The 26,747-nt window shown below is 39.4% G+C and overlaps 2 protein-coding genes across 17 annotated transcripts in view; both read right to left on the reverse strand.

Annotated features, from left to right (window-relative positions):
• Positions 1 to 26,747, reverse strand: part of LOC137252567 (serine-rich adhesin for platelets) — a 370,986-nt gene that overhangs the window by 75,240 nt on the left and 268,999 nt on the right. The gene's annotated exons all lie outside the window — the stretch shown is intronic.
• LOC137252569 (uncharacterized) lies at positions 521 to 25,714 on the reverse strand. Of its 7 annotated transcripts, none has more exons than XR_010953611.1 (3): positions 25,176 to 25,714; positions 2,156 to 6,016; positions 1,135 to 1,205 (listed from the first exon to the last, which is right to left on the reverse strand). XR_010953611.1 is itself a non-coding variant. In XM_067788495.1 (2 exons), exon 2 carries the CDS (start codon positions 5,237 to 5,239, stop codon positions 4,433 to 4,435), a length of 807 nt encoding a protein of 268 aa, XP_067644596.1. In that variant the 5' UTR covers positions 5,240 to 6,010; positions 25,176 to 25,714; the 3' UTR covers positions 1,442 to 4,432. The 7 variants fall into 7 exon arrangements, 2 of the variants coding, with proteins under 2 accessions (XP_067644596.1, XP_067644595.1); XR_010953612.1 differs by lacking the exon at positions 1,135 to 1,205 and having other exon boundaries at positions 1,442 to 2,980; positions 3,104 to 6,016; XR_010953615.1 differs by lacking the exons at positions 1,135 to 1,205; positions 2,156 to 6,016 and adding an exon at positions 521 to 1,063.

Here is a 26,747-nt window from a genome sequence, read left to right on the forward strand (position 1 = left end):
AAAGTTACACTGTGAGGCGCCAATTGGTCACACCGAGGGAGTTTAAATCGTTTTCCACCTTGTCCTCCCAGCGGAGTGGGGCCGCCCTTTACCTCTGCTTCCATAGGCGGGTTCCGATAGAAACACTTTTTTGGCCGGAGCGTCATTTCTCATTCGCATAACATGGGCTAGCCAGCGTACAACGCTTTTATTTAAATGTCTGATCAACGCCCTAGATTTATGATGAGTGTGATGACTAGTACCTAGTACCTAATTATTTTCTAGCTTTTAGTATTATTATTACTTAATGTAAGTATTGGTTTCAATAAAACCGTTTAACTTAAAAATTTTATTTTAATTATTTTGTTTTAATTAAAGGACAAAGTCGAAAGTGTTCAAAAGTCGAATACCCCACTTTTCTCTATAAAAATGTTCACATTTATCTAAAACCTCCCAGTAGGCTACCATGTTAAGTAATAAGTACAATTATATGGCAAATGATGCAAAGAGAGGAGATTTATCTAAAAATTTGCTTATACAAATTAATTTCTAAAAAATTTTTAAATTATTTAAGCGCAAGCATTTAAAGTGTTATGACCATGGATTGCATAATAAATATCTCTCATTGCACCATATTAAAGTTTTAATTACTATCGTCTTTTTGTTAGGTTTTTATGAATACAAAACAATGCTTACCAATTATTAGAGTTGCCAATTTCCAAAAGTAATGAACCTTCACAATCTCGCATTTTGCTAACAACCGTTGACGTGATTGATTATTTTACGTATTGAATATATATATACCAATTACTTGTACATATGTAAGTACGAATTCACATTTAGTAAGAATGTTTATGTGTGTTTACATACTTAAGGCACTTATAACTCCCTTCCGATTTGATTTTGTGATCATTAAGTACAGTTAGCTTATGGTACACAATTAACACAATTTATATATACACTTGCTTACTGCCAACGGTTAACTCTGGTTTGTAATTTATTTTTTGTTATAATTTTTACTTTTTTATTTTTTTTTTTTTTAATTATTCTTTACATACTACTTTTAATCGTTTTTAAGCATAAGCTTTTGTTTGTATGTATAAGATTTTACTTTCATATTTTTTGTTATAACACAGAGGATTTTACTATTATAATTTGCTTTCCATTTTGCTTCGAATTCTTGCCGTTCATTTACATGCATAATTATATAAATATATTTATTTACCCTACAGTCAAACGCACTAATATTAAACTACATCAAAACTAGTATCAACGAATTGTATTGTGGCGAATTTTAACATCACTAAGCTGTTAATAAACAATCACGCAACAACACAGACATGAAGCAAGCCACAATTATGTAAATGAATGCATCAGTCATCATTTACGCATATACATACAATGCGACGAAGAGCTAACCTTACACACACAGATGTGGTCTCAGCCGAAGAAGTTACTCACACATACACGCGCATATGGCTATAAACTACAAATATGTATGTACCCATATAACCAATTACCAAGCAGGAGATACAAGAGTTCTAGAAAGTGAAACGTCTAGACATTTGCAGAAATAAGTGAACGAAGTAACGGGGAGTATAAAAGCAGCGTAAGCTGAACAATCAGTAATCAGTTTGATTTAAACACGCTATCAGTTGCGAAGTAAAGTATAATTGTGAAGTATAATTGTACTACTCCCAAATTAGTCTAATAAAGACCATTTTGCAATACAGAATATTGGTGTGATTTATTCAACAGTTTAGCGATTCGAACGTTAGCAGAAGGTTTCAAATAAGCGGAATTTCACTAATTTCGTTACAGTATGATATTGTAACGAATTTACTGCAAATCCTCTTATTTGCAATCTTCTCCTAAGTTCTAATCACTAAATTGTTGAATAAATAACACCAATATTTAATAATGCAAAATGGCCTTTATTCAAGCACTTTCAAAATAACACTTGTATTGCTCGACAGATAGCGTGCTTAATCGAAACTGATTGTAGCGTCTCTACTGTTGCTGCCTTTTATACTCTTTGATTTCCTCGTTGCATCTTCTAGGCGCTTCCAGAATTTACTTAGTTACTGCTATAAAATTATAACTACAGATGCACGTGTATAGCATCTCATATGCGCGTGTATTTGTGAGCGACACTTCCACAATTATAATTGCTTACTTTTGGGAGCATCTCAGATAAGATATATGCATGAGTTTGTGCGTCTCTTCTCCGCTGCGTATACGTAGAAATAATGATTGATCTATTGATGTGCATCCAAGTCACTGCTTAGCATCGCCTTATTGATTATAGTATCCCTTAGTGTTGCTAATATTTGTCACACTGCCCTCCACCTAAGTCTGGTCGTCCCGATCAGACAAATCTCTCGATCTAAACGCCGCTAGCATCTCCAAATGTACCACTCTTCTACTTCGTGGTTTTCCAATGGTTTGTATGCTGAAGATGGTATCATTGATCTTCTTCACAACTTTGTACGGGCCTTCCCAACTGCACCGAAATTTGTATGGAACACCTTTCCGCCGGTGAGGGTTGTATAGCAGCACCAAATCTCCCTCCAAGAAACCTTCCGAATTATTTTTCTCATCGTACCTGCGTTTCATCTTACTACTCATTATACTGGATCGTTCCCTCGCACTCTGTTGTTTGGCAGAGCTTGATCTTGACGGATTGAGAGTAGTGCGCGCTGGCTTGAAACGACCCTCGTATTCCTTCTGGGAAATTCTTTCCTTCGTTTTCGTGCGTCCCTTTTGTTTTATCAATGCCAGTGTTTCTCTCGCAGGTACTTTTGAGTACGCTTTATTTGCCCCATTCGATCCATCAACCTTTACCGTTGACTTCCGTGGTATTTGTCGAGTCTTCTCCACCAGTACTCGATTACTTTTAAAAATTAAAGTTTTACTTTATAAAAATTAAAGTTAAGTGGCACATCCTGGTTCTCATAATGCATAACCCTTCTCTGCATATCCATCTTGATGTCATGGTCAACTAAAAAATCGACTCCCAATATGACTTCATCAACAATCTCCGCCACATTGAATTTGTGTAGAACCATGACCTTCCCAATTAAGACTTCACATATCACTTCTCCCTGGACTTGGTTATACTCACCTCTGACCGTACGCAACCTTGCTGCAGGTAACGGTTTTGCTCTCCTGTTGACTAAATCAGATCGAATCAGGGAATGAAATGCGCCCGTATCTACAGTCAGTACACGCTCTTTCCCATCCACATTCCCTTTGATGGTAAGACTGCTTGATTTCTTTCCAATTTGCGACACAGATATCACAGGACATTTAATAACTGGTTATAGCTAACGATCCCTACATCTGGAACGCTCCTGCTCATCTCCTCCAGCTTTGCGTTTACGGCCACCCAAGTTGGAACTACCAGGACCAAGATCGCAATGACGTGCAATGTGACCGGACTTCCCGCATTTGAAGCATTTGATAACTCTTTCACTCCGCTTTTGCAATCCTTTCAGCGCCTCGTCTTGCATCTACGTACTCTGGCCTTTCTACTTCCACACGGCGTGCTTTGAAAACTGGCTTACACAGAAGCGACGCTGTTTCCTGAATCAGAGCATGTGATACCGTTTCAGCAAATGTAAGCTTTGGGTTTGCGTGTATAGCTCGCTTCATTTCCACGTCCCGTATGCCATTTATAGAACTCTGGATTTTTACCCTCTAGGTGTATTCCACGGGTGCGTCCGCATTTGCGAGATGAGCCAATTTTTCAACATCCGAGGCAAACTCCTACAAAGTCTCATTCACTCTTTGGTGACGGCTTTGCAACTCAATTTGATATATTTGTTTTCTATGTTCGCTTCCGTATCGCCGTTCTACAGCAGCCATCAATGAGTCATAACTGTTCCGTTCGTACTCTGGAATAGTCTGTAATACTAATTTCACACAGACGGCTTATTGAATAATAAAGGCAGTTTTCTACATTAAGACGCTTATTGAGCTCAATCTTCCCTACAAAATTCGAATCTATAATTATTTCATTAGTAGCTAATCGATTGCCTAATGAAGTCAAAAGCACAATGCAACTCTGCTGGCCGCGTTCCGCGTTAGTTTTTGGTGTGTTCAGTGCTTGAAAATGTCATTTGTCAAAGTAAATATCATTGTCTGCATGGCGGAACGATACAAGGTGGCCGCATCGAACAGCTGATTATAACCTTTTTTATTTGATTTGATACATCAACTACCGGCGCAGTACGATTTTGACATTTGTCCATCGAATTTACAAGTACATGGAATTTTTGTTTGTTTGTAGGTATGTCACTATGCTTCCACCTTGTATCGTTCCACCATGATTGTCTGTCATATAGCATTGTCATTTTATTCGCTTGACATTTCATCCTTCATAATAATCGAGCAGTTACTTCTGTGTGAAAGCACAAAATTTACGATTTCATTAGATGGTGAAATGAGATCATTAAGTTTCTGTGTGAAAACAGTATAAGATTTCCGCGGCAGGCCCTTGCAGTGCCATGAACAGTGGAGCAACTTTATCTTCAGTATTCCAGTTGTTTACTTTTGCGGTCTTCTCAAATTGTAGCTTAAAGACCTGGAAAGGAACAGAACTGTCAAATGATGGTGTTTTTACCTTTTGATTACTCGTTGAAACTGCTGGGCCATTTAGTTGCAACTGCTCGATACGTCCTCTCAAAGCATCCAACTCGGCCACGATTTTTTCCTCAAACTGTAAAATTTTTGTATCTTGCGCCTCCAACTTCGAGAAAATACGTCCTTCTTGCTCTTCCAGTTGAGCAGAGATCTGCGGTGATATCTGTGCTGAAATTTGCGTCGACATTTCGGACATTCGTGCCTCTTGTGCTTCATTCTTCGCTGCTATACGGTTCTCCTGCAATTCCAGCTGAGTTTCCATCTTGGATGTAATCTGTGTCGACATTTCTGACTTACGTGTCTTCTGTTCTTCCAGTTGAGATGCCATTTGCGACGACATTGATGCTACTGTCGATGTTTGTGCAGATATTGCAGCCAAAATCTTGTTCAAGTCTGTGTTCGTAAATGTCTGTGACGTTTCATTTTTCTCTTCAATTTTTGTTGTTGTCTCGTCCCCATCAGGATAAAAGATATACTCGTCCACGTCAATTCCTTGCGACTCCATTGCCTCTCCTAGCCGTGCTTGAAGTTCGGTCTTATTGCCGGTTGTATTCAATCCACGGTTTTCCAACTCCTTTTTCAGTTGCTGGATCTTCAATTCATTCCACTTTACCATGTCCAAGTTGTATTCGAATTCTTCGGAATTTATTCAACAATTCCTCTTCTGGCACCAATTGTAACGAATTTACTGCAAATCCTCTTATTTGCAATCTTCTGCTAAGTTCGAATCACTAAATTGTTGAATAAATAACTCCAAAATTTAATAATGGCAAATGGCCTTTATTCAAATACTTTCAAAACAACACTTCTATTGCTCGACAGATAGCGTGCTTAATCGAAACTGATTGTAGCGCCTCTAATGTCGCTGCCTTTTATAATCTTTGATTTCCTCGTTGCATCTTCTAGGCGCTTCCAGAATTTACTTAGCTACTGCTATAAAATTATAACTACAGATGCACGTGTATATCTTCTCGATGCGCTTGTATTTGTGAGCGACACTTCCACAATTATAATGGCATACTTTTGGGAGCATCTCAGATAAGATATCTGTATGTGGTTGTGCGTCTCTTCTCCGCTGCGTGTACGTACATATGTGAAGACATAATGATTGATCTATTGATGTGCATCCAAGTCACTGCTTAGCATCGCTTTATAGATGATAGTATCCCTTAGTGTTGCTAATATTCGTCACAATATGTTATTCTCCGAAATAGGAATTTTCAGTTTTCGAATTGAGGTATGTATATAATCTTTACAATAGTAATAAAATCATAATGCGACAATTTTCTCACTATAAATTTAATTGACTTCCCACTATTTTTAATTTAATCTTTTCCATTGGCGGAATCAGAGTTTTAATGTTTTTTTTAAATCAGGACTAAAAAATCTGGAACTAAGAAACGTATACGCAATAAATAACACAATAAATAAATAACACAACAGAACTACTAGAGAGGCTTGCAACCATTGAGCCGACAAAGCATAGAAAATTGATATCCTTTGACATAAAAGGTTTGTACCTATCAATGCCATTATTGGAGATATTGGGCATAGTTAACTTCACAATCTATATATACATATAAAAATCAAATTCTGGGTCTGTGTGTTCCCTATGGAAACGTAATTCCCACAATTCAATCATCACCAAATTTTGGCTATATTCCATCGATCAAAGCGAAAGTTTTTCATATTTCAGAACTACGAATTTTAAATTAAAAATTTTTTCTTCAATTTCACGTACGCCACTGAGTGGTGCAACAAATCTTGTATGTCATTAAAAGTTACTCATACGCCATATACGTTCTTAAGTGCAGAACTTTTGTTTGGTCATAGCGTTGAATTCACAAAAAGTTAAAACGATTGCATTGAGTGGTTTAAAAGTTTTTATTAAATTTAAGCATACTACTGTAAAAATATGAGATGAGAGCCAAAAATTGTGCAGCTCAAATATTTTGATTAAGTTATGAGGTTTTGAGTATGAATTGTGTGTGACAAAATAAGATTTGAAAAATAAAGCAATGAATGATAAATTAGAGGAATGAGGGATCTAAGAAAAAAGGAGAGAGGTAGATGGTGTAAAAAAAGAACAGGGAGAGATAAGGAAATTATAAAGGGTAGGAATGAGAAAAATAGGGAAATACATTTTGAGGAAGATCAATAAAATCTTATATACTGATTGCTTGACTTTGAGTAACGGGAAGGAATGTGTTAAAATACACCCTCTTATTTAGATTAGTATCTACACAACCCGAGTAACGCCGGCCACGCTGCTACTACTTTATAATACAGAAGACAAAGTTAAAATTATGCAAATTTACGCTAAGATTTTTACTTCAAAACTATTTTCATTTTAACAATAAAACATATAGACAAACAAACGGTGGGATTCAAAGGGGTTGATAAGCGCAATTCATAGCTTCTGCAGCACAATTTTTAACATCACTTATTTTAGGCAAATCCTGTAACAAATAATTACATATTTAACAGGTGAAGCTCTGGTTCTTCACTGGACTAGGGGTAGGGGCATAGAAGGTTCAATGTGGTCATATTAAATCATTCCCGAAATGATGGGGCTAGTACCTTAATGGTGCTTGTTACCGGAACGTTCTGGATCTATATAGGCAAAGGACCATTAATAACGATAACACTCCCCAAAGTCGTCCGGTAGTATCCTTGTCGCTACAATAAGAACAGCAACAAGAGCACGTTCTTTGAATGGGAAACCCGACATCAGCCATTATTATATAACAGGGACATAATAATTACAACTTTTATAGCATAAACTTTGTTTCATAATAATTTTCGAGTGAAAATTTACAATTTTTTTTTCAATAAAAATTTTTTGTCAACATTTATGGCGTTATTATGTATAACGCAAAGCGACGCGAAGAGTCACTTTCACCCAAGTGAAACCAAATTCGTATCATATAATAGCATTCATTCACTTCGGTGACTATCAGTGACTATCGGTGACTGTAGGTGATTGTCTTACGTTTTTTCGTATTATATAGCGACGCAAAGTGTCACGAACACTCATTTTTACTGTCAAAATATTCACTTGCTTCTGGGTCGCGTTTGCTTCATTCACTTGGTTTTTTCATTGTCGTTTTTTTTTTTTTATAATTTTTGAGTAAAAATTTAAGCATTTCGGGAAAAAAAGATTGAAATTTTCCATAGACATAAAGGTATATTTAGAGCTTTGTTCAATGTATATTTCATCAAAAAATTTTACAGGAATAAAAAAAATATAAGCGAAGCCTATACAAATTATAGACAGGGACCAGAACAGTTATTCCTTTTGTAATAAAAGTCCCTCAGAAAAAATGTTGGTATGGCCTAGAAGGTTCAATGTGGTCATATTAAATCGTTCCCGACATGGTAGAGCTTGCACCTTAATGGTGCTTGTTACCGGAACATACCGGATATTTATCCGGTAAAGGACCATCAATAACACTCCCTGAAACCTTCGGGGAGTTTCTTTATCGCTACAACAACAACAGTTGGTTATGATTTTTCGATAACAAGTTTCTAGTGCTAGAAGCAAAAATTTTAAAGTGTCCCTACAGGTTTCAAATCCAGATATTTACGAGAATGGATTGGTGAAAAATTCGTTTCATTTGGATGAACCGTATCTTAGTTATAGGGTCGTACTTTTATTCTGTTAATAAAAAATATAAGTTTGGATTTAACTTTTATTGGTAATTCTTTATTTTAGCTCACAACTGCTAAAGAGGTGTCAAAAGACGGGCTTTGGACCCAGGATCACGAACCCGAAAGCGGAAATTGGAATTTTTTTTTTTTAGGAGATATTTGCAAACAAAATTGAAAATTTTCACGTGGTTGTTGTAATTTTGATGATTTTGTTGTACCCACAAGAAAAACTGGGTAAAAGTGTTTTGCGCGGATATAGATTTGGTCTCCAAACCGGTGTTGGACCCACCCAATGTATTTTTTATAAGCGCGGCCGAACCGTTTCGGAGCGATCCGGGGCCATTTTGCGTTTTTTGGAAATAGCTTTTGACAGAAATAAAATTTGGAATTTCCGCTTTCGTGATCCTGGGATCAAAACGCGTCTTTTGACACCTCTCCCGATATTTTTGGACGAGTTTTAGCAATTGTGAGCTAAAGTAGAGAATTACCCTTTTATTTTCGGACTTATAAAATAAATATCCGGATTTTATTTCTTTGTGTAGATGTTTTTGAAAAAGGATGCATGATTCGTCATGAAAATGCTATGGGTATCCCCGGAATCCCATACAACTTCACCAAGGAATAGTTTTTAACCGGACTTTTTCGAGTCAAGAAAAAAAGCCTATTAAAATGGGTCACTGATTATAACTAATCGTTATACTATAGTTTTGTCACTATCTTTCGAATTTCTTAGTTTTATGTCAAAAATTAATTCTGAGTAATAGGAAAATAAAAATAATAATTTTTAATAACTATAATAATTATACCTCCGTGCTACTTTTTTTAAAATGTTCTTATAAATCGGTGATTATGCTGATTCTCGAACAACGTAGTGAATTATTTCGAGTCTCAAAAGTGTATCGCAAATAATCGACAAGCATCGGTACAATTCAGGTACGCAACATCTAAGCCCAGAGGAATTAGGTAAGGGGTACCACAGGGTGGTGTCCTATCCTCGCTTCTGTTTAACTTCTATATATCGAAACCCCTCACTGCACGATAATGGCTACAGGTCCCGGTAGGTAATAAAATAAACAACTATCTCCTGATCTCTCCAATTCTTTCGCTTCGCGAACCCTGACATTGTCACCGACCAAATCATCGGCGACCTTATTTATAACATGGATACGCCAAATGTCGACCATATTGAACATCCACGTCGATGGCGTCACGCTACCGTCTGTCTTACACCCAAAACTCCTACGTGTGACGTTCGATTCATAAAATCCATAGCCGTAATAAAATCCTCAAATCTCTTGCCGGCGTCACTTGGGGTAAAGATAAAGAACCGCTCATTACCACTTACAAAGCAATTGGCTAGCCGATAGCATGCTACGCCTCCCCGATGTTATCGCCAAGCCTAAAGAATAATCAGTGTAAAAAGCTACAGGCCTGCCAAACTACTGCCCTTAGAACCGCCTCGGGTTGTCTTCTTATGTCCCCAGAACACCATTTACACAATGAGGCGAGAATACTCCCCATCAGGGAGAGAAATTAGACGCTAACCAAACAGTTCCTGTTGAATACCCAGAAATATGAGAATCCCAACAGACATCTGAGTGATGAGCCAACACCGCCCAGGGGCTTAAGGAGTAATCTCCGTAAGCATTATGAGGAAATACGGCACCTGACAACACAGCCGTATGAAGCCACGGCGATGCACAATTTTTTTTTGGGCGTACAAACACAACAACAACCACATGGAAATCGCCAACTTCAAATGCAAATATCTCCGGACAGAGATAAAATTTTTCTTTTCCGCCATCGGATTATTGTTCTCGAGATTAATACGCGTCGTTTGACACCTCTCTCGATATTTTTGGTAGCGTATTAGCAGTCGAACCCTCAACTAGACTATTACCGAAAGGAGTTCTGCGCAAAAATACTTAGTGTCCGAACCCCGGTTTAGGAGGTACCCGCGGGTCTTTTTCGGTTTTTCGTTAATATCTTTTGAACGAGTTAATATTTTTATTTTCCGCCTTCGGATTATTAATACTGATGACAATACGCGTCGTTTGACACCTCTCTCGATATTTTTGGTAGCGTATTAGCAGTTGACCCCTCAACTAGACTATTACCGAAATCTTGAAACAAAATTTGGTTGAAGGAGGCTAAAGTGATACACTCAGGTATATGTTTGTTTTCTTTTATAAATTTATTTTTACATGTTCACAAAAAGTCAATAATAACAATAATAAACACTTCACATAAAAATATTACCAAACAATATTAATAATCTATTGATTTATTACTTTACACTGTTTTCTCCATTGTCTACAATTGTTTGTAACATTTGTCAAGTGTTTCCCTGTAATTTTGCCAGCTCGTTAAAACGATGTTATTCGGAAAAAATTGCACTGCAAACTTTTCCGAAATAACAAAATTAATAAGTGGCTATACTGGCTACGTATTGGGCTTGACAGTCTCAGTGAATACGTAAGAGAACGAACGCGAATACGCAAGAAGTTATATAATACGTATTCTGGGTGAATGTGAATGTGAGTGAATGCGACGCAAACATTCACGGTGACATAAATAATAAGGGCCTAATATTTTTCGAAAAATCGCAAAAAAACAACACAGTTAGGTAGGTAGGTTGAACTGGCCGGTCCATGAGGACCTCACATAGACTGATTGAGTCCGTAGTGTTACCAGAAGTTTGTTTTAACGACCAAACTGAAAAACCCTATCAAAAACCAGGACCTATGTTATAAAATAACTCCGTCCTCTTGGCAAATACTAGAAGCTTCCTAGGACTTAAGCCACTTGCTGCTTCTAGATCTGACAGCTGTATCACTCCTAATAGCTGGAGTCTTAGCCTGGCAAGTGCAGGGCACGAGCACAGAACGTGCTCGATCGTTTCCTCCTCCAACCCGCACTTCCTACACCTGCTATCACTGACCAAGCCTAATTTAAAGGCATGTGACGCCAGAAGGCAGTGTCCAGTCAGAATACCCGTCATGAGTCTACAGTCCTCTCTTTTTAATGATAGAAGCAACTGTGTTAGTCTAAGGTTGTAAGACCTACACATAATCTTCGACACTTTACAGCCCCGCGCTTGAACCCACGCCTTTTCTGCTTGGTCGATCATGTGCACCTCTCGCCTTCGCTTAATCTCGCCCAATCTAATTGGGACGTCTACGGAGCAAGCTTCAAGGGATGCTCCCTTTTTAGCTAATTCGTCCGCTTTTTCATTCCCATCTATTCCCATATGCCCTGGGACCCAATATAGATGTATGCTTCTCCCTGTCCCGATTCTCTCCAGAGACTGCTTACACTCTAACACGCATTTAGATGCTGTGCTATGCGAGATTATTGCCTTAATTGCTGCTTGACTGTCAATATAAAAGTTAACACGGTTGCAGCTTAAGCTATTCTCTTCCAGGGTTTCTACTGCTTTGGTTACGGCTAATATTTCCGCTTGGAAAACGCTACAGTAATCCGGCAGCCTGTAGGATCTGCTTAATTCCGGATCAGCGCAGTATACCGCAGACCCTACTCCTTCCACTATTTTGGAACCATCGGTGTACACATGTATCGCCTCGTCCGCCATTTGCGCACCCTTGCGCCAACCGTCCACCTCTATTGTGGCCTTAAGATCTCCCTCAAAGTGCAGGTAGGGAATCATGTAGTCTGTTCGTCTTGTGACTGAGGACGCTATACTACTATGGCCATATGGTCGGCGCTCAAGCTGCCCCGAAGCACCGAGCCTGGTTGCGGTCGTTAATGCTTTGTTCTTTGCTACCAGGTCTACAGGTGGAATGTGCAGAATGGCATACAGTGCAGCCGTCGGGGTTGTTTTCAGGGCTCCCGTAATGCAAAGCATCGATAGTCTGCATACCCCCTCTAATTTTTTGAGGTATGTTGTTTTTTGTGTGGCTTTCCACCAAACAAGAACTCCATAGTATAGAATAGGGCTTACAATCGCTGTAAAAACCCAATGAGAAAGAGAGGGCGATAGGCCCCACGTACACCCCAGCATTCTTTTACATGCATAGAGTGCCGTTGAGGCCTTCTTGACCCTCTCCTCCACGTTGAGCTTCCATGACAGCTTACTGTCTAGGATGATTCCTAGATATTTTGTGCAAGGTTTCTCCTGTAAGGTCACCGCTCCTAACTTAGGCCTGGTCCAATTTGGGACCTTGTACCTCTTTGTAAACAAGACCATATCCGTCTTCTCCGCATTGACTTTCAGCCCGACATTAGATGCCCAGGTATGAATATCCCGAAGCGCCCGATCCATCAAAGAACTAATCGTTGGAAGGCATTTTCCACTTATGACAATTGCAACGTCATCTGCGTAAGCCGTAAATTTTACGGGTCCCTCATCGAATTGCCTGAGCAGTTGGTTGATGACCAGTGTCCACAGCAGAGGTGATAGCACCCCTCCCTGCGGCGTGCCCCTGTCCACTGATTTCGTGGCCTCGTACAATCCCCATTGTGATGTAATCTTTCTGCAATTTAACATGCAGCCGATCCATCTGATTAAGGCAGGATGTACTTTAATGTAATTAAGACCATCCATAATCGCCCATTTTGCAACATTATTGAAAGCCCCGGCAATGTCCAAGAATACTCCTAGAGCATACTCCTTATATTCCAGGGATTTCTCTATGCTTATTACCACCCTATGCAATGCGGTGTCTACCGACTTGCCTTTGGTGTACGCATGCTGTGTTGTGGAGAGCAGCTTTCCATCCACGTTGGACTTTATGTACACATCTATCAGCCTCTCAAAGGTTTTGAGCAGAAATGATGTTAAGCTAATGGGTCTATAGTCTTTGGGATACACGTGACCGATCTTCCCCGCCTTTGGTAGAAAAGCTACACGAGCAGTTCTCCAAGAGTGCGGAACATGATTCAGTCTTATGCACCCATCGAATATTATTTTAAGCCATTCCACGACCGCCCTGCTTGAGAATTGTAGCATGGCCGGGAATATACCATCTGGGCCCGGCGATTTAAACTTAGAAAACGTCTTCACTGCCCACTCGATCTTGGTATCGGTCACCAAGCCCGGCACCACTAGCTCCGTGATCGAAGTGTGAGTGATGTCTGCTGGTTCTTCTAAACCGTCTCCCGATGGGAAATGTGTATCGAGAAGCACCTCAAGGGATTCCTCACTATCACGTGACCATTCCCCGTTCTCTTTCTTTATTAGTCCCTGGACTATGTTTCCCTTTGCTAGGACTTTTTTCAACCGTGCTGTTTCACTGGAGCACTCTATGTCCGTACAGAAACTTTTCCATGAGTTTCTCTTCGCCCTGGTAATTTCACGCTTGTAGATCCTCAGTAGATCCCTGTACTCATCCCGACACGCTTCGCTTTCCGCGGTCTTTGCGAGTTTAAACATTTCTTTTACCTGTCTTCTTAGAAGACTCAGCTCATTGCTCCACCATGGCAGCTTTGCTTTTCCTCTGAATCTTCTTAGAGGGCAAGCTTTGTTATACGCAGTCATAAGCGTCCTTGTTAGGAATTCATTCGACTCCTCCAGTTCCTCTACATTAGCAACCTCTTTGGGTTGTCCCAGTTTCGTTTCTACATGTTTCTGGAATTTAGTCCAATTCGTTGCCCTAGGGTTTCTAAAGGTTCCTCCCTTCTCTACCCTCTTTAGTGGGATGCTGAAGCTTATATACGCATGGTCGGAGAAGGATGGTCTATCGAGAACCATCCAATCATACCTTGATATATCACGCTCGGAGCTCAATGTAATATCCAGAACATTGCTGGATGTTGGACCAATGTATGTAGGAACATTTCCCCTGTTGGCTATCTGCAAATTGGTTTGCAGGATGTAACAAAATAGAGATTCGCCTCTCTCGTTCGTATCTGCTCCTCCCCACGCATTGTGGTGCGCATTTGCATCTGCGCCTATGACCAACCGCCCTTTGCGCCCTTCCTCCTGTACTAGCCTTTTGCACTCCATCGGTGGAACCTCCGCAGCATGGGCCATGTAGCAGGACGCCAGGATAAATGCCTGCTTATTCTTTTGCTCAACGGCCACCGCTACGAGATCCTCGGTGGTGTAATTAGGCAGCATATATGAATGCAGCTGTTTCCTTACCATTACTACAGCTCGCACCCGTCCTTCCGTTTGTGCGTAGTAAACGCCAAACCCGCGCGCGCTAAGTCCAGAAACCTTTCCTCCCGATGAGAGCCACGGCTCCTGGATCAGCGCCACGTCAAACGAACCCTCCTCAAGGGTTAGGAGGAGTTCGCTCGACGCCACTTTACTGTGTTGGAGGTTTATCTGTAGGACTCGCAGCACCATTGGGCTGTTTGTCCCCCTCCAGCACCTTCGTCTTGACGTCGTCGTCCTCCTCTTGCCCTTTTGGTTTAGAGTATTCGAGGCCCCCTTCAGCCCCTCGTGAATGTTGTGCCGTGTGTTCCTCTGTGCGAGTCACAGCACCATTTAGCGGTTGGTCCTCTTCTAGCACGTTCGTGGTGACGTCGGGGACCTCCACCTGTCTTTTTTCCCTTAGGCTTCTGAGGTCCTTTTCGACTTCGCCCACTTCCAGCGTGTTAGGATTTTTATCCTCGGGACTTCTTTTCCTGAGTCGCATGTAAATTTTGCCAGTGCCAAAGGACATTTTGCCAAGCTGCGTGTACAAAATATCCTCCGCCTGCTTGTTTATTTGGAAGATGTAGAACTGACCATCCTCGGTAGGCCGAGATACAGTAAATACCTTCCAATCCTGTGTCGGTATGTTCGGATTCTGATTCTGCAGAAGTCGCAGTGTATCCTCCGACTTCATCACGCATGGTATCCATACCTTAACTTTTGGTACCGTGGGGATTTGCGCTTTATCCACCACCTCAAACCGCGCGTTCGTGCCTTGCCTTTGGAGGTTTGGAACGACTTCCTCCAGCCACCGCAAGCTCGCGATGTTGTCGCACGCTATCATCTTCACACCATTATACCATCCCCCCGAATCAAAGGTTGGAAGGGGCTTACTTGGTTGTTCCCGCATCATCTTAAGCATTAAGCTAATAAGCTCCCTTTCCACAGATCTCCACCTTTCAGTAGTCATTTGTCCGAACGGACTGCTACGATCAACCAGCGCCACAGTCAGTGACTGCTTTGCCACATCACTCATCTTCTCGGGAAAAGCAGGAGTCTTAGTGTTATCTCCCTTTAGAACCTCCGAGAACACCGGAGTCTTCGCGTTAACTCCCTTTAGCGCCTCCGAGAAAGCCGGAGTCTTAGCGTTATCTCCCTTTGGCTTATCTCCTACTTCCGTAGTTGGAACTTCCCTCTGACTGGCAGCTTTCGAGGTAGTTGCTACCTCGCTATTGGAACCCATCTGTCTTACAGCTTTGGGCCTACTTGTCTTGTCTATGCGACTGCCCTGCCTCGCGGCCCTAGGACTGGGTCCTTTCTGCCTCTTGAAAGCAGGCTTGTCGCCTTCTGCCGAACGTTGCCTCTTCATTCTGCCATTCGACGCTTCTTCCTCCTCGTACCGGTTGCAGAACCGAGGGTTTCTCGCAGCAAACCTTTTGAACTGCCTTCGACCTACTTCTACCGCTTCATGGGCCCATTCCAAGCGCTCGATCTCCACTTCTGTTGGGTCGACCACTGCTCCCAAGCGTTGTACAATTCTTAGTGCTGCACGGTACTGCGAGAGAGCTCTTTTACTTCCTCTGCTCCGTACCCTTCTCCACTCTTCTACTCCGTTTTCATTTGTGTGCTTCTCCAACACGGAGTTCATTGAATCAGCACTACTCTCGCTCCCCGAGTCCGACGCATCGCTTAATTCGTATTTGTCGTCCTTGGATTGCGACTCAGTCCTCCTCTTTACATCCTCCTTATTACATTCAGGTAATGAGTTGTTCATCTTGGTCGTACGACCACCTGCCCGACAAGGCGGGCTCAGCGGTCCAGTATTATATACGGGGAAAGAACCGTCCGCCACAGCAGCGCCCCTTACTGCGGTAAGGCCATAAATACTTCCCGAGATGGCCCGGTATCGGGAAGGCTCCGTTCGAATACAGCCGAATTTATCCCCTGGCTGCAAATCGTCCAATAGGCACGGTCCGCATAACACCCTGGATTAGGGGGTTGGCAGTTCTTGGTCACCGACATCCCGCCGCCCTCCTATGAGGCGAAACGGCGTAGATGTCAGTCCTAAACAGCTCCGCCTCATAGTCGGGCGCTATGGAGTTCGGCTAAGCCCTCACACCAACGACAAGGTGCCTACCCTAGTGAGGGAACAACACAGTTAACGGATGTCAATTCGATTTAGGAGCAAAATGGCTGCAAATGCCAAAAAAATTGTCAGTCAAGCAAACCTCTTGTGATTTAATCATGAGGTCCAACGACAAAAACTGACTTCTACTTGCTACAGCTAGACACTCAAATTGATCAGTGAAGACCACACACGTTTCTGAATTAAAGCATAACACACACACTTACACAAACATCCATGAAAATACCTACGTATGTATGTACGTACAAAATATAAATCCGAGATAAATGACAACAATAGACCAGAACGAAACTGACACTGGAAATGGCACAACGCCGAATCCGGTTTGTATTACAACAAAATTTGACAAGGATTGACGGAAAAATTGTCCACCCTGTCAGAGAATCAACATAATAAATTGAATTAGATGTGAGATGCCTGTTTATGCTTGCCTACGAGGAGACTACAAATTAGAAATTTTGTATGACATTTCACATTAGAAAAACCGATATTGTTGCAATTTGAAAAACACTTCGTATCGAATAATCATCATCTATAGGAACAAGAGCTTAATATACACATTTCCCAAAGCAACAAAAATAGATAACAGATTGCGATACCTTACTATCTACCCATAGTTGTCAATAAAGCAGATTTTAGGCAGACTGAAATAAAGATCTAGTACATAAATAGTGGCTGGAATCTAATTCGGTCTACGAAATTAACTAGTTTCACTTGGCTGCAGTGTATCTATGTATATACCTGATTAAGTGAACGTAGAAATGTGTAATTATATCACTTTTGTATTGCTTACGCATGCAATATGTTTTCTATATCAGCAGCTGAGAGGCAAACTGTTCAAACTGTATGTAAAACAAGTAAGGACGGGACTGTCTTCGGCTGTGCCGAAGGCTTCATACCTTTCATGAATGGGGAAGATCAATAATCTTATCCCGTTCGTAATCTCCAAATAATCGGATGCATAAGATAAGAAATATATGTTGAACAGGTGTACATACCTAAACGATTTTTAAGATAAATATAAAATACGAAATGGCAAAAACCCCCTTATCTGAACGATCGGTTGTATGGGATATATATTATATATAGCTCCGATAGAAATGATTTTTTAAGGAAATTTTCTATGATATATTAGAATATATATCACCAAGTTTCACGTTTTTATATTGGAAACTAAGGGAGAAGGAGCCAAAAATCTTTCTATCTGAAGGAGCGGTTGTATGGGATATATACTATATATAGCTCCGATCGAAGTGATTTTTTCAGGATATCTTCTATGATATAGTAGAATATATATCACCTAGTTTCACGTTTATACTTTCTAAATTGCGGCAGGAATGACCAAAATCGTCTTATCTGAATGACCGGTTGTATGGGAGATATATGTTATAGTGGTCCGATCCTACCGGATCCGACAAATATCTAATATAATACAAAAATACATCCTTGTGCCAAATTTCATTGAGATATCTCAAAATTTGAGGGACTAGTTTGCGTTCAAACAGACAGATGGATGGGCAGACGGACGGACAGACGGACATGGCTATATCACCTCAGTTCATCGCGCTGATCAATTCGTTATACTTAATGGTGAGTCTATCTTCTATATTTCTCAACGTTATAAACATCGGACCAAAGTTACGTAAACGTACTTTTTGAGAAATGAACAAACACGAATATATCCTTTACCTCAATGATAAACAGAGAAACAACGTTTTTACATTTAAATAGGCAACCAATAATATCTCAATTATGATATTTTGCTAGAATTTCAAGAAGTCATAGTAAGTAAAAAATTGATTTTAACTCCATTTGAGCCAAAAGTGGAGTTACGGCTATTTACCTCTGAGGTACAGACATATGTTTCTTTATATTTATTTCATTAGCTTTAAGGTAATTTAAGATTTGCACAGCTGGAGAAAAGAAATTAATAAAAATGTTGTAGCTTATATTTAATAGCGTTGGATATATGTATGTACATATGTATGTACGTGTATATAAATGCATAAATTAGATTACTTATGACCATTTGTATTTATGTTGTATATTTACATATGAAGTATCCATGAATGTAGTCAACTCATAAATTGATGCCCTCGCTCACGGCAAAGCTCATGGGGGTCAGCAAATCAATTGTCAGCATGCATAAAAATAACAATATAACCCATGATACAAAAAATGGAGGTAGTTCCATTTAGTGTGACGTTAGCCACTTGACTTTTGCGAGGACAATGACAATTTCACCAAAAACAAGCCACCAGATTGAAAAATGTACGAATTTTTCTAATTTTGATGGATTTCATATTAACAAATACGACTAAATTACTTTCATAGTTATTTTAAATAAAAAAGAAAAAAAAATCATCCACATGTCTTGGAGATATTTTAATATGAAATATCAGCTTAGAAAAGGAGGTTTTTAATAAATTTTTCGAGCTCCCGAATATTGTTTTGGTGACAAAACATGGATCGAAGCATGCAAAGCAAGGGAATATAGCCTTCTTAAGTGTCCATACGTTTGCTTAGAACATTCTGACAAAACATACGCGTTTGCCAATTGCTTGCTCAAAGGAGGTCCTTATAAACCGACACCGCAATTTCTTGATAAATTGGCTACAAGTATTATTTTTAATTTTTTTATTTATTGTATAATTCAAGCGTTGCGCTTTAGGAGGGAATTGTCATACCATTTTTTAGGGAGAACATTACCCTGTAGCTCTGCAGGTTAGCCACTAGTTATGAGAGTGTTTTTGCCCGTTATACCAGGGGTCACCTTGGGGCAACCCCGCCTATACACATTCTGTACCATTTTAGAATTGACATAGATGTGCAGACTTTGGAGGTACACTTTTTCTCAACATGCCTTGAGAAATATCCACTGTAGCGGCATGATAATAGGACCATGCTAGAACAAATTGATTTTTCGTGTATTTTTTTTCTGTCTAGGGGTCAAGCTGCCATCCACAATATTTCAATATAATTACATGTTTTACTGTATTCTCAATCGATATATATATATGCACATAAATCGTGCTAAAGTATATTATTAATGTCTCAGATGACCATTACGTTTTTATCCTAAAGGAAATTTCCATCTCGAAAAACCACAATTTCGCCTTAAACCGTAACGGCATGGCAATGCTTCTGGCAAAACAACAAATATTATGAAACTTCAAAAATCCCCAAATACGTCAAAAAATTTTGAGCTGAACTACCTTCTTTTTGTATCATGATATAACATATTAAAAAAAATTTTACCAGAAGTTTTCCCAACAACCAAACTGAACAACCCCATCAGACACACTAAGGCCAATGCTTGCTGTTGTTTCAAGATATGAGATGTGTGCCACTCCTAAAAGCTGGAGTCTTAGCCTGACGAGCACAGGCACGAGCACTAAACTTGCTTGACCGTTTCTTCCTCCAACCAGCACTTCATACATCTGCTAACTATCACTTACAAAGGCCCAATTCAAAAGACTTATTTTTTCACTGATAAGACCAACTTTGTTCGTCTTAGGTTGTAAGACCTGCACACGATCTTCAACACTTTGCAGTCCCCGCACTTGGCTCTAGGCCTCTTCTGCCTGGTCGATTACAGCTCTCGCCTTCTCTAAATATCGCCTAATATGATTAGGAAATCAACGGTAAAAGCTTCGAGGAATGCACTCTGTTTAGCTAACTCATCCACGATTTCATATCCGTCTATTCGCATATGCCTAGAGATCCATCCCTAGTCTAGGGATTTGCTTACACTTTGACGCACTTTTACTATGAGATATTATTGTCTTAATTGCTACTTGGCTGTCAATGTAAAAATTTACGCGGCTCCAGTTCAAGCTTGTATCCTCCAGTGTTTCTATGCTTTTGTTAAGGCACTATTTCCGTCTGAAAAACACTTAAGTGATCTGGTAGGTTGTGATATTTGTTCATATCCAGATCAGCGCAGTATCTCGCATACCCTACTCCTTATATTTCTTATGAAACGTGTATTGCCTCGTCTGCCGTTTTAGCGCCCTTAATTAAACCTCCCTCTAATTTTTTGGCTCTAGTGGACACATCAAAGCGCAGGTAAGGAGATGCGTAGTCTGTTCGTCCAATTATTGACTAAGCTAATATGACCGTAAGGTCTGCCGCCGTCGGGATTGTTTTAGAGGCTCGCGTAGCGCTAAGAATTGGTAGCTTGCATACCCCCTTTGAATTTTTTATGTTGATTCTATTTTGTACCACTGTACGCCGAACAAGAATTTCAAAGTATAGGATAGGCTTTACAATTGCTGTAAATACCCAACGATAGGGAGAGGGCAATAGACCCCTCTTACAATGCAGCATTATTTTTCAAACATGAAGTGCCGTCGATACCTTCTTCACTCTCTCCTCCACAATGAGCTTCTACGACAGCTTACTGTCGAGAATCATTCCTACATATATTCTGCCTATGTTTCCCCTATAGGTTTACTCTTCCTAGCCAATGCCTAGTTCAATTTGAGACCTTGTTCTTCTTAACGATCAATACCATAACCATATTCTCCGCTTTAATTGTCAACCCCACATTAGATAACTAGGTGTGTATATCCCGGCGCGCGATCCATCATAGGGCTTATTGTTCAAAGGCACTTTCCACTTATGACAACTGCAACGTCGTCTGCGTACGTAGCAAGTTTGATGGGTCCCTCGAGGTAAACCCCCGCCCTACAGCGTGCCCCTATCTACCAATCACCATTGTAAAGTAATCTTCTTTCAGTTTAACATGCAGTCCATCCATATGGTTATGGCTGTGTGTATTTCACTGTAGTTAAGACCATCCACGATCGCCCTTGTAGAGACAATGTGGAAAGCGCCAGTAGGGGCTATCTCTGTGATTATAACCACCCAATTCAGTGCCGTGTCGAGTTGAAAAATTTACCTTAAATAAATTTTTTATTAATAACGTCAGAAAAAAAGTATTTTTTAGATAAATGCATACTTCCATTTGCGCTTCAAAATACCCACTCCCTATAATAATATGTGCTCTATTTTATGGCTTTTAAAGTGTTATCGCCTTCACCTTGTTATGAGTAGTAAAAACGTTAAGTAGGCTAGGTATAAACAAAATCATCGTTGAAAATGATTAATGCTATGAAATCAGTTAACGTGCATTGTCATGGTTAAGTCTTTTTATTTTTCAGTTGTTATATTCTCCTTTGATTAATTTTCCTCAAAATCAAAGAAAATAGAAATACTCAAATTGCCTTGAGGGATGACCGTCTCTGTGTTGCAGCCTACCTGCCTGCACACCTTGGGTGGTAATTTTGTGAAAATATTAGAAGATCTTTAAAGGAATGAGAAATATTTAAAAAACTACGGGATTTCAAATCGACTGAGCAACCACATAATTAATATAAACAAGTAAGGAAGGCTAAGTTCGGGTGTAACCGAACATTACATACTCAGCTGAGAGCTTTGGAGACAAAATATAAGGGAAAATCTCCATGTAGGAAAATGAACCTAGGGTAACCCTGGAATTTGTTTGTATGACATGTGTATCAAATGAAAGGTATTAAAGAGTATTTTATTTGGGAGAGGACCATAGTTCTATAGGTGGACGCCATTTAAGGATATCGCCATTAAGGTGGACCAGGGGTGACTCTAGAATGTGTTCGTACGATATGGGTATCAAATCAAAGGTGTTAATGAGTATTTTTAAAGGGAGTGGGCCTTAGGTCTATAGGTGGACGCCTTTTCGAGATATCGCCATAAAGGTGGACCAGGGGTGACTCTTGAATGCTTTTGTACGATATGGGTATCAAATGAAAGGTATTAATGAGGGTTTTAAAAGGCAGTGGCCCTTAGTTGTATATGTGAGGCGTTTTCGAGATATCGACCAAAATATGGACCAGGGTGACCCAGAAAATCATCTGTCGGGTACCGCTAACTTATTGATATGTGTAATACAACGAACAGTATTCCTGCCAAGATTCCAAGGGCTTTTCATTTCACCCTGCAGAACTTTTTCATTTTATTCTACTTAATATGGAAGGTGTCACACCCATTTTACAAAGTTTTCTCTAAAGTTATATTTTGCGTCAATAAACCAATCCAGTTACAATCTTTCATCCCTTTTTTCATATTTGGTATAGAATTATGGCATTTTTTTTTTTCATTTTTCGTAATTCTCGATATCGAAAAAGTGGGCGTGGTCATAGTCGGATTTCAGCCATTTTTTATACCAAGATAAAGTGAGTTCAGATAAGTACGTGAGCTAAGCCGAGCGGAAGGACAGATGGTCGACTGTGTATAAAAACTGAGCGTGGCTTCAACCGATTTCGCCCAGTTTCACGGAAAACAGTTATTGTAATAGAATCTATGCCCCTGCCAAATTTCATAAGAATTGGTTAATTTTTGTTCGACTGATGGCATTAAAAGTATTTTAGACAAATTAAATGAAAAAGGGCGCAGCCACGCTCATTTTGAAATTTTCTCTTATTTTTGTATTTTGTTGCACCATATCATAACTGGAGTTCAACACTTTTTGTGTTTTTCGAAATTTTCTATATCGAAAAAGTGGGCGTAGTTATACTCCGATTTCGTTCACTTTAAATAGCGATATGAGATGAGTGTCCAGGAACCTACATACCAGATTTCATCAAGATACCTCAAAATTTACTCAAGTTATCGTGTTTACGGACGGACGGACGGACATGGCTAAATAAATTTATTTTTTCGCCCAGATCTATATATATCTCGATTAGTTTATGCCGTTACGGATTACCGTTACGCGAACAAAGTTAATATACTCTATGAGCTCTGCTCAGCTGAGTATAAAAAGTTCGACAAAATAGTGCTTCAAGCTCAGCATGGCGTAATGGTAAAGTTATGAGCATTTAATTATAACTATTTCATGCTAAAACTTAAGATGGTCTTTACCGTTGCACTGTTAGCGGCATGAAAATACCAAATTTTGTAGAAAATTAATAGTTGTGTGGTAAGGTTAAATTAGCTTTATTTATTAATATTGCTAGTCAAAATCGTGTACAGCGGCTACTTTTTATAAGGTGTACCAATTTAAATTAGCTAGCCTCTTGTGATAGTATACTAAATAGGGATTTAAAAAGGGTTTCGTTTTATTTAAGACCATCAAGATAACTTAAATCTTTGGCCACTTTATCTTCCGTATGAAATCGAGCCTCCCCTTTCATCTGATTCTATTGCTGTGTCACAATGAGAATCTCTATTCACATATAGATAGATAGTTGTAAAGGTTGTGTACTGCGACCTATTGGTCTCTCATTCACTACACAGAAGCTCGTCCAAACCGGAGTCTCCAACGAAATCCAGAATGGTGCTCGGCTTTAAACAGTTTATGTGTCTACTTTCTAATTTTAGCGATCCAAGGATCCTTACTCTTCTTCTCGCTGCAGATTTATCGCATGTCCTCCGCAGTCTCATCCTCCTTTTCACAAACCAACAGAGACTATAAGACCATATACCCAATTTGTGCATGGGGCTCTTGACTCTGTTGTGACGTGTGAGTTTGCCTGTCTTAATTTTAAGACTGCTTTTTGGGAGGTTAATCTTAGCTTTATAACGCTTTGATTTGTATCCTCTTTTTAGTGCTTATGACTGCCGAAGCTCTGGACTTTCGGGCCAATGTGGTGCTCTGAGGCTTGCCTCTTGTTGCTTGGGGTTTTCCCTTAAAGTGTGTTGCTCTAACGGCGCGATGGGTTCAGGCCCTATTGGCTTTTTGACCGCAGCGGGGAATTGGGCGCAAGGTCAGCATCACGCTCTATCACGGACGCAAGCAGGTAAATGTCAATATTCGGAACGCAGGTGGGAAGGGGCTCAAAAGCAGTTAAATGAGCGTCACGTAGTTTATGGATGTCCCCACAGTGAAGCCGTTCCATCCCTTCAATTAATAATATTAATATTCACCACTGACAGCCAGTGAAAGGGAAGGCCTACATTTCATGCTGCTATAAATTTTCATTATATGTTTTGAAAAAAACCGTTCAAGGTGTGTGGGCATGAACTTGCAACTCAATCGCGCTTTTGTTATTTAAAACAAATGCCCATATGGTTTTTTTTGGCTTCGGTAATGCTTAACAGTCGTCTTAACTAAATCTCAAATTTCTGAAAAAGATACCGAACGGGAAGTACACACACAACAAATACAGCAACAAAGCATAAAAAAGTAATAATAACTCTAAAAACGCAAAAGAAGTAGCCAATAAGCAGTTTGCGTAAGTACTTTGGAATTTCGCACAAATATTAAAGACGAAACACTTAAAATATGAAGTTCAAACAAAAAAATTCGCACAACATGTTACAATGTGTTGCAATGGACTTTGCGCATGCGCGAGGCGGCTGTTTTGATACGGTGTAAAGTGTGCACTCCGTTGGGGGTGGATGTGGTGTATGGCTGCGTTGACACTTCAGCGATAGGAAATGCTTTCTGTTTTAGTTTTATTTATTTTATCTTTTTTGGTATTGAATAACATAAAAAAAAACATAATTATACTGCCAGTTTGTCGCTTCTGTAGCAACAACCAACGTTAGTGGAACACAACGGTAGTGACAGCGCGCCAAGCCAAGCATGTCGATGGTAGAAACAACAGTCACTGACATTGCCGGTATTGAAGCGTTGCCGAACAACAACAATAATAATTTTGTTGTGCTTACTTTTTGTTTTGAATTATAGACACCACCTCATACACAAATGGACGGTAGGTGTTAAATTTTTCTTTCTTTTTTTTTTCTTTAATTATGTAAATTAGTGCATGTAATTAATTTATTTAAATAAGGCATATAATATATGCTGTTTTATATAATTTTATTTGCATATTTATTACACAACGTAAGCACTTTATTATTGCACTAAATTGGATATGAAAAAGTATTTTTAAACTTTTCGTGAAGGTGATTTATTTTTATTTGTACTAAGTTATTCGATTTGTTTTATTTTTTGTTATACTACGAATTTTTTTTGCTTTGTTTTGCTTTTTCGTTCAATTTTGTAAATATTTTTTATAATTGTTTATAAACACCTAACAACTATCAATAAAAACACGTTCGCTCGCTCTCAAATGCGCTTCAATACTGGCCAAAAGCCAGCAAATGCAAACTAGCTAAGAGCTGTCTGCCTCCCAAACAAAAACAGCCAACTATGGTATGCATAGGAACAGTGTGGAATTGGTACTGCAAAGCCAGAAAACAAATTTCAAAAGAAAAACAAACACAAAGGCAGACACTTTGCTGATTTTGCTCACTTTTGCTTTATTACCAACTTTTATTTGTTGGCTTATAGCAGTGCTTTTATTTTATTTACTTTGTTTTAAGATTACATACAGAGATCATTGGTATGTTGCTTTACAGTGGAATAATTTAGCTCAAAACAACTTGAGTAAATATTTTACAAAATTATAAGCGGATCTAATTTTCGTTTGTATGGAAAATATAAAAAAATATTTTGATACAAATTTAAAAAACCGACCGCTATGCTTTCTTAAGAACAACTCATGTTGATTTGGAACAGCGCAACCATTGCACGGACTTTACCACTTTATTGGCAGATCTACCAACTTTTTAGCCCATTTTCATTTTCTACCACTTCTACCACCAAAGCCCAAAAATCTACCAACATTTGCCTTTATAAGGAAATTAAGAAATGATTCAATTTCGAAGAAGAAAAATTACACCTTTTGAATATTTTGATGCAAAAAATATTCAATCTAGTCAAATGACAACAATTTTTCCCTTACTTAAAGCTTTTCCATTTCACAAGACTTCCAAGGAAATTCTTAACAACGAATGGCGATCGTTGATGTTGTATGATAAGGAAAAAATAGAAAAAATATTTTGCGACGATATTGTTAGAGGATGGATAAAAGTGGGACTGAAGAGAATGTTCTAGAAGAAAATTTTAGTGAATAAATGTGCTCCTTAGCAATATTACCTCAAAGTTATGCAGCCGCAGAAAGGTCGTTCTCTACCAACTTCTACCACTATTTTAATTTTTCGTCTTCCAACATTCTCTTTTGAAAACCCCGTGCACTGAGCGTAATACAAAGCCGGCAGAGTTTTAAATACACACGCGCATATTTTTTGTAGTAGTATATGTTTACATGGATAATATTTGAGCATAGAACCCACGCATGAGATGTTTATTGCTTAAAGCACAAGCTAAAACTAATTGACTACATGCCATAGCGGAACGATACAAGGTGGCAGCATGGTGACATACCTACAAACATA

Source organism: Eurosta solidaginis, chromosome 5, assembly GCF_040869045.1.
Source record: "Eurosta solidaginis isolate ZX-2024a chromosome 5, ASM4086904v1, whole genome shotgun sequence".
Taxonomy (NCBI): Eukaryota; Metazoa; Arthropoda; class Insecta; order Diptera; family Tephritidae; genus Eurosta; species Eurosta solidaginis.

What these genes read in the sequence shown, in the direction of transcription:
- LOC137252569 (XM_067788495.1), bottom strand. Translation starts at nt 5,239, where the DNA reads ATGGTAAAGTGGAATGAATTGAAGATCCAGCAACTGAAAAAGGAGTTG.